The sequence below is a fragment of the Rhincodon typus genome, chromosome 14 (assembly GCF_021869965.1).
Source record: "Rhincodon typus isolate 14 chromosome 14, sRhiTyp1.1, whole genome shotgun sequence".
NCBI classification, from domain to species: domain Eukaryota; kingdom Metazoa; phylum Chordata; class Chondrichthyes; order Orectolobiformes; family Rhincodontidae; genus Rhincodon; species Rhincodon typus.
The window spans coordinates 14,140,739-14,149,551 of record NC_063345.1 but is presented as its reverse complement, the minus strand read 5'-3'; the positions used below and the strand labels follow the sequence as shown (position 1 = coordinate 14,149,551).

At 41.3% G+C, this 8,813-nt stretch overlaps 1 protein-coding gene across 4 annotated transcripts in view; it reads left to right on the top strand.

The window, feature by feature from the left end:
- The window catches only part of septin6 (septin 6), a 72,350-nt gene that overhangs the window by 38,828 nt on the left and 24,709 nt on the right, over positions 1-8,813 (top strand). For all 4 annotated transcript variants that reach the window (XM_048605080.1, XM_048605077.1, XM_048605078.1 and 1 more), the window contains exons 3-4: positions 172-367; positions 4,767-4,953. In XM_048605080.1, coding sequence (XP_048461037.1) covers positions 172-367; positions 4,767-4,953 — 383 coding nt within the window. The remainder of the gene's footprint in view (positions 1-171; positions 368-4,766; positions 4,954-8,813) is intronic.

Genomic DNA, 8,813 nt, shown 5'->3' with positions numbered 1-8,813 from the left:
GTTAAAGAAAGTCTCATCTAATAGACTTTGCCCAGTCTGTAGATCATAATTGGAATGTGGTTAAGAGGTAATCTGGAGAGCTAGTGTTGAAGGATTTCATCGTGGTTACTGACAGTACCTTGCCTTGGGCAATTTGCTTATTTCACACTTTTGAATGTGCCTTGATTTCAGGGGAAACTGGTCTTGGAAAGTCCACGTTAATGGACACCCTGTTCAACACCAGGTTCGAAGGTGACCCAGCAGCTCACAATCAGCCAGGAGTCCACATAAAGTCCAACAACTATGAACTACAAGAAAGTAATGTTCGCCTGAAGCTGTCCATCGTAAACAGTGTGGGATTTGGAGACCAAATTAACAAGGAAGAAAGGTCAGAGACAACTTTCACACATAATTGTAATTTCTGTGCCGTGATCTGCTTAATGGAATCTTTGTCTACATTGCCTGTTGTTATTTCAGTTCCTCGTTGTGGCAGGAGCTGAGTCAGTGTTGAAGATTAGATAAGTGTATTGAAAGAACTATTTGACAGGGTATGAAGTGCAAGTCCCACTTCAAGACCACAAACCCTTAGCTTAGGCTGAAAGAGAGTGTAGTACTGTGGGACTGCTGAATTGTCAGAAGGGTTTTGAATGTGAGTTCAAGTGAGAGTCTGTTCTGGTAGACTTAAAAGGTCAGTGTTAGTTTACATATTGGGCTAGTGGGGTTGATCTCAAAATGTGCAGATAATAAAATCAAGTGTAGTCAATAATTCAAAGAACTGAATGTGGATAAAATATTGAAATGAGATGAAAACTGTTGGTTTGAATTCTGTGTCAATAAATGGGAGAAGTTACATTTTAGAAAATAGAACAGGAGTGAAGATTGTTCCGTGAGTAAGTTGAGATTTAGAATTCAGATTCATGTGAAGCACCTGAAATGATGAACAAACTGATGAAATAGTGAATTTTATGATGAGGGATATAATGATGAATCTATGTGAAACCTTAACAAGTCCACAGTTACTGAATTGTGGACGTTTTAGGTTCATATTATGGGACGATTTGAAAGGGTCCAGTGCAGATTCTCTGCAATACTACCTAGGCAGAGGAGCATAACTATGTGGAAATACTACTTTTTTAAAAAAAAATCAATAGTTTTCATTAGATAGGGCAGAATAAGGAGGTGGTTTGATACAGTTGTTTGAAATGCAAAAGGGGAGGTAGAAATTTCTTAATTTACTCCTGGGATGTTGGTATCGCTGGCTAGGCCAATGTTTACTTGCAATCCCTAATTGCCCAGAGGGCAGTTAGGAGTCAACTATATTGTTGTGACTCCAGACTTGCATGTAGGCCAGGCCAGGTAAAGATCAAAGTTTCCTTCCCTAAAAGACATGAATGAACTAAATGTGTTTTTCAGACAATTGACAGTGGTTTTGTGATTATCATTGGACTCTCTTTTAATTCCAGTTTATTTTATTGAATCCAAATTTCACCATCTGCCATGGTGGGATTTGAATCTAGTCACCAGAACATTACCATCTGGGTAGGTAGTTTAGCAATAATACCACTAGGCCATTACTGACAACTAAAGTGCTTGAAAGTGGGTTAAGATGTCCCAAGGAGACACAAGGTAGCAAACAAAAACAAGCTCTTCAAAATATGTTGTTGTCCCTTCAGTGATACTGGATTAAAATCCTGGAATTCTCTGATGCCGTTGTGGTCTACCTGCAGCAAATGGACTACAGCAGTTCAAGAAAGCTGTTCACCACCTCAAGGACAACTAGGGTTGAGCAATAAATGCTGGTCAAGGCAGTGATGCCCACTTCCACTGTTTTTTAAACAAAAACGGGATTAATCTCCATACAGACCCCAGTCAATGCTTAGTTCATCGCATCCAGGCAACAATGAGGATGGTGCAAGTAGGGCAGATTCCTGATCCTTACAAGTGTTTGCTAACCAACAAAGCCAAATTGTAAAACTGGTCACATTCACTGAATGGGTTAAAATATTATGTTGTGATGGAAACAGATGATGCAGTTTTAATTTACAACATGGTTGAGTTCAATTAAGCATTTTGACAGGCTTGCCAAATTTAAGTTGAATACCGGCACATGGTAATTCAATTTTACAGTGCTTAACTCTATCGAGATACCCAAGGGCTCATCGTTTCCCAAATTGCTTTGCAAGATCAGTGCGGTTTTTTTTCATATTGATGGTAATTAGCAGAAGAAGCCAAGTTACACATTTAAAATGAGACCTGAGAGTGATGGAGATCCCATTGCAGCTGTGACTAAGCAATATCGTGAATTATTGAAACTAAGTGATTGTTAGAATATTTGCGGCCAGTGCTCAGCTCTTGATCTGGAGCCTGCATAACATCTTGGTCCTACAGTTTTAATTCTTCAGTGTTAGACTCCTCGCTGCCAAATGGAGATCTGCTTAGAAAGGGCAAATAGAACAATGAGATCAAAAAGGCAAGTTTAAAGGAATAAATTATGGTAGAAGATTGGACAATCTGACACTTACCGTCCACGATGTAATGATAGCTTGGTGCTGATGTTACTGGCCCACCAGTCCAGAGACCTGGCCTGGGAATAAGAGAGAGAGATGGAATGATCAAATACACCAAGGCAACTCATCAGTAAACAAGGCCATAAAACTGTCAGATTGATGTGCTTGGTTCCAAAAAAGAGTCAGACTGGGCTCAAAGCGCTAACACTCTTTGTCTCCACAGATGCAGTCAGAGCTGCTGAGCTTCTCCAGCACTTTGTTTTTATTTTAGATTGTCACAATAGTCTAGCTGACTGATTCTACTGCCAGTCAGAGTCATCCAGCGCAGAAAAGGCCCTTCAGCTCATTGAGTCAGCACTGACAATAACTACCACTAAAGGTGCGTTAATCCCACTTACCTACACACAAAATTTTATGATATTTCAAGTGCTTATCCAAATAGTTTTAAAAATATTTAGGTTGCCAAAACATTTTTATTCTGGGACCAAAGTATTCCTGGCTATGCCAGCATTCATAACTTCTCCCTGGACAATCAGAGAAGAGCAAAGAGTTGTCTGTGTAGCTGTGGGTCTTGAGGCACATGTAGGCCAGACTAGGTAAAGATGACATATTTCCTTTTGTGACAGGAGACAGTGGTTGCATGGTTGGCTGGCCTTTTAGTCCAGGATTTTACTGAATTCAAACTTCACGATCTGCTAAAGTTAGGTTGGAACATGTCACCAGAACATTAGCCTGGGTTCTAGATTACAAGTGATGTAGCTATTACACCAGCACCCCTTCACCCCCAACATTTCTGTGCTTATGTTCATGATTCCACATGGGGCTCTTGGTGCCATCTTTGGAGGGAAACCTGCCACCTTTACTAGGTCTGATCTACGTGACTCCAGTCCTGCACCAACATGATTGAGTCGAACTTACCTCTGAAGAACATAATTGCATTGACCGCCTACAAACTGGGGAGGCAATGGCCTAGCGGTATTATCGCTGGACTGTTAACTAGAGACCAAGATAAAGTTCTGGTTTCAAATCTCGCCATGGCAGATGGTAGAAATTGAATTTAATAAATATCTGGAATTCGGAATCTAGTGATGACCATGAATCCGTTGCCCATTGTCAGGAAGAACCCATCTGGTTCACTAATATCCTATAGGGAAGGAAACAGCCGTCCTTACCTGCTCTGGCCTACGTGTAATTCCAGATCCACAGCAATGTGGTTGACTCTTAACTGTCCTCTGGGCAATCACAGATGGGCAATAAATGCTGCCTAAAGGTGACGTCTTCATCCAAAAATAATCATTGTGGGAGTACCTTCATTACACAGACTGCTGTGGTTCTGGAAGCTCCACCTTCCTAAGGTCAAGTAGGAGTGGGGCAATAAGTGCCAGTACAGCTAGCGACAGCCCATATCTACAGAATTTCCCTTTTTTAAAAGGGAAAGTTCAGTGAAGTATATAAAATGAGAAATAGTACGGGAAGGAAATGCCAGATTATTACTGTAGAGTAACTAGAGAATAAAAACAATGCAATAGTAAATTTAGAACACACTATCAGCTTGTTCAGTTATACTTGGTGTATAACATGTTTAACATAATTTACCAGACACATTAATGAAGGTGACGACATTAGAGCAATTTCCAGTACAATTGGGTATTGTGAGAGTTGTAGAATCATAGAGGCCGTTCGGCCTGTTGAGCCTGTACCACCAAAACAATGCTAAATCTACAGTAGTCCTACTTTCGCAGCACCTGGCCCCATAGCCTTGAACATTGTGACCTTTTGACTGCTGGAGGGCTGGAGAAGTGAACTTGCTTACGTCTGATGGTCTCTTCCAATCAAAGGTTTCCTTGCGCATCACATGACAAAATCTTGTCAAGAGCGTGAGAAAGTCCAGAGCAATCATCTGTCCCTCGCTCCAGGAAAGCGGGCTCAATTCCTCGCTGATAATTGAGTTGCTTTTGGCAGCCTGGAGTATGGATCCTTTGGGAATGCTCGAATTAAATTGTGCCCACCTCGGTCTCCATCATGAAGGAGCCTTGAAAGGAAATGGAATGCTGGCCTATATGTTCCTGACTTGTGCCAGTCCAACTCTCTTGTTGACTGAAACATGACAGAGAGGAGGTAGCCCTCATGCAGCCTCCACCCCTTCTGGTACGCCACTGTTTACTGCCTTTCTGTTGGGTCCATCTGTTTCTTGTAAGTCAGCAGCTAATGGAATTGTCCCCTTTTTGTGCTCTATCTGAATGAAAGCAAGTTTAAAACTTGTAACCTCTTGTTCTGCAGCTACAAGTCTATCGTAGAGTTTATAGATGCTCAATTTGAGGCCTACCTGCAGGAAGAGCTGAAGATCAAGCGCACGCTGCACAACTACCACGACAGCCGGATCCATGTGTGCCTGTACTTCATCGCCCCCACTGGCCACTCTTTAAAGTCTCTCGATTTGGTGACCATGAAAAAATTGGACAGCAAGGTGAGGGGGAGTAATCTCGTCATGTTTGCAGTATAACATACCACAGACCTATAATGACATAATACCAGAATGGTTGCAGCTGTAGTGTCTGGACTAACCTTTTTTTTGTTTTGAAGAAGAGTGTATCAGTTGCAATTCTCCAGTATTCTGGCATTAGCCCTGAGTCAAAGGAAGGTTGTAAAACCAAGCCAGCAGTTCTGCAATTTCCACACTCTGTCCCTTCGCAATCATTTCCATCACCAGAAGCTAATAGTGCAATTGCATTCCCAAGTCTTCAATCTATTCCGATGATTGGTCCAAATATCTCACTCTGCAAATATGTTACGTGTGGGATATGAATGCAAGTTCTGCCTGATTGTCTTTTGTCCCAACACCTGGATTTAACTCTTGTTCCCTTTGAATAATTTTCTTGATAATCTAAAGACTCTCTCTCTCTCTGAGAACCAGCCCCCTCCTGATGCTATTTCAGTCATGCTCAATCTTTTTAGACCATTAGATTCCATGCAAACAGCAGGTTATAAATAGTGATGTTGGATACAATGCATTCTACCAAAATGCCAGAGACCCTAGCAAGTTAAGCTGAGACTTGACTTTGCACTTGCCCCTCAATCCTCTTTAGGGGAAACGGTGGTGTAGAGGTAGCGTCACCGCCCAGTAATTCAGAACCCCAGGCTCATGTTCTGGGAATATGGATTCAAATCCCAACCATGGTGGATAATGAAATTTCCATTTGATTTAAACAAAACTAAATTAAGAGAATACCTAATGCTGACCATGTCAAAACCCATCTGGTTCACTAATGTTCTTTAGGGAAGGATATCCAACACCCTGGTCTGGCCTATATGTAATTTCAGATCCACAGCAATGTGGTTGACTTTTAACTGCCCTCTGAAGTGAAGTGAAGTCAAGTCAAGTCAGTTAGGAAAGAGCAATAAATGCTTGCCTGGCCAATGATGCTCCAATCCTGTGAACCAATATTTTAAAACAAAAAGCAACTTGTGGATTTGATCACTACACCAGGACTTAGTGCGACAGTTATGATCATATGGTCTGGCAGCATCTGTGAAGGAGAAAACAGAGTTAATGTTTCTGGTCTGGTGAACTGGTTCTGAGGAAGAGTCACTGGACCTGAAATGTTAACTCTGTTTCTCCTTCACAGGTGCTGCCAGACCTGCTGAGCCTTTCTAGCAACTTTGTTTTTGTTCCTGATTTACATCATCCGCAGTTCTTTTGGGTTTTTTTTAAAGCCTTGATCGTATGCTTAATTGAACTATGACGCTGCTTAAGTAACAAAGGCCCTGACTACTATTCAAACCAATCTGCCCTTTCTGAGCAACTGGATGCTTTATTCCCTTTTTCCTCTGCCCATATCCAAAATGATCAGTCGGCTGACCTGCTCTTGTACATTTTGGGGATTGGTGGTTAAGTTGTGTTGGTGGAGATCTTGGATAAAGTTCCATTGGGGCGTGTTGCCTATTGAGAAAGAGGCTCAAAGACAAGATTAAATAAGAAAAATCTGGGTGGGGAGAGATGACTCCTATGCCTGACAGTTTATCATTCATGTTACTTAGAAAATGTTTGAAGTCATACTAGTGCTTCCTGTTTGCTCCACTTTGTTCGTTAGGCTGATGGTCAATAATCTACATTCCACACGGATGTGCAAACAATAGCAATTTGATTTATATCCTGATTTCTCACTTCTTTCCTCTTGGAGTTATTTTGCCTTTCCAAAGAATGTGAGTGTCTGTTGTAATGTAAAAGATCACAAGCTGATTAACCAGACTGTTTAGAATGTGGAAATGAAAGCCAATTAAAGCTGGCCTGTACTGTTGACTTTAAACTCTTAACCTCATTATTTTGCCTTGAATCTGCTGTTGTGAAATCCATAGAATCCCTTTTTTTTCCCTTTTTCCAAAATTAGATGTTTGTTTTTGAGGTGATGTATAGGGAATGGAATACCACGGATAATTCCATGCATCCAGCAAATTGTCACTGTCACACAGGGAATGCAGGTTAGACAGCTTAGGGCTGTGAGCTTGGTGTCCCATCTCTTCGACCGGTACTTCCTGGAAGTGTAAGATTGCACAAACACTCCCAACGATTCCAGCTTTTACTTTACACCCACAATCAGCAGTAAGCATGTCCTCAAATATATAGGGTCATACCTAGCTCCTACTTTGAGACTTGTTTGACACTGCTTGCAATATTAGCCCACTTTTTCTCTGTTCCTTGGAGTGAATGTGTTTTCTGGCTCAGTGTGGAGTTGTAGCTTTTGCTGGTTTGGCTGGATGCAGAACAGTTTCTCTCCGCTGTTTTAGGAGACAATTCTACCCAAAGAACTAAAACTGGAAATTTTTATTTTGAAAATTAGTTTATTCAGATGAGTCCGGTTGTATCTTACCAACTGGACTATTGGAAATTGTTTTGGCACAGGAAGGTGTTGGGGAACTTTTTTTGTCAGACTCTCTGCCTGCTATTGAGCAGTAGATAACAAATTACCATTTCCATTAGCATTGAAGCAGGATCAGGCTGCCAACTTCATTTTCCTAACCACCAGGGCCTGGGGGCCAGCCTTGGAGGTGACACACCAGAGCCGATTTTATCTTGTTCGTTTGGAGGCCGATGTTATCTCAGACGTGAGCAATCTCGCTTTGGAGCGTCGTCAAAAACAAACATCTAATTTTGGAAAAAGGGAAAAAAAAAGGGATTCTATGGATTTCACAACAGCAGATTCAAGGCAAAATAATGAGGTTAAGAGTTTAAAGTCAACGGTACAGGCCAGCTTTAATTGGCTTTCATTTCCACATTCTAAACAGTCTGGTTAATGTCATACTAGTGACCAGGTTGTTTTTATCTCCTGCTGAGATAACAGGAATGAGAGTTTGACCTGTTTGAGGAATGCAAGCCTAAATCAAACGTTTAGTAGCTTCATCCAGAACTTTTTTTGCTTTTGCTCATTTTATTTAATCTGCCCACAGTAATCATTAACTGGTTAGTTATCAATGGACCTCTTAAGAGCATCATTCATAGGTGGACATGGCCTGTGTAAAATGTGTAATGCATAAGTCCTCCCAACTTTGGACTCTGTCTGTAGACAATTACATTCCTACTCTTCCCTCCTGCCTCATCCAGAACTAAGTCATAAGATTCTTCTTTGTTGGGTTAGGAAGAGCTTTTCAACTGTTCCCACACTTTGTACTGTTGTTCTGCTCTTTCGGTCTTGAACTGTGCAGAATTCCCTCTTTTCTTTCGGCTGCTCAGTGGCCTATAATACAAATTAAGAATTCTACTTTTAAACGACCTGCAAACACTTGCCTTCATTACTCAGTCCTTTGAATACAGGAGTTGGAAAGTCATGTTGAGGTTGTATAGGACATTGGTGCAGCCTCTTCTGGAGTACTATGTCCGGTTCTGGTCGTCCAGTTATAGGAAGGATATTATTAAGCTGGAGAGCGTTCAGAAGAGATTTACCAGGATGTTACCAGGTATGAAAGATTTGAGTTATAAAGGGTGGATAAGCTGGGAATTTGTTCACTGGAGCATAGGAGGTTGAGAGGCGACCTCATAGAAGTTTATAAAATAACAAGAGGTATAGATAGAGTTAATGGTAGTTGTCTTTTCCCAAGGATGGGGATTTTCAAGATGAAGGGGTGCATTTTTAAGGTGAGAGGAGAGCAATTTGAAAAAAAGACGAGAGGCGAACTTTTTACACACAGGGTGGTTAGTGTGTGGAATGAACTTCCAGAGGAAGTGGTGGATGCGGGTACAACGTTCAAAATCCATTTGGATAAGTACATGAATAAGAAATGTTTGGAGGGATATGGGCCAGGAACATGATGGTGAGACTAGTTTAGTTTGGG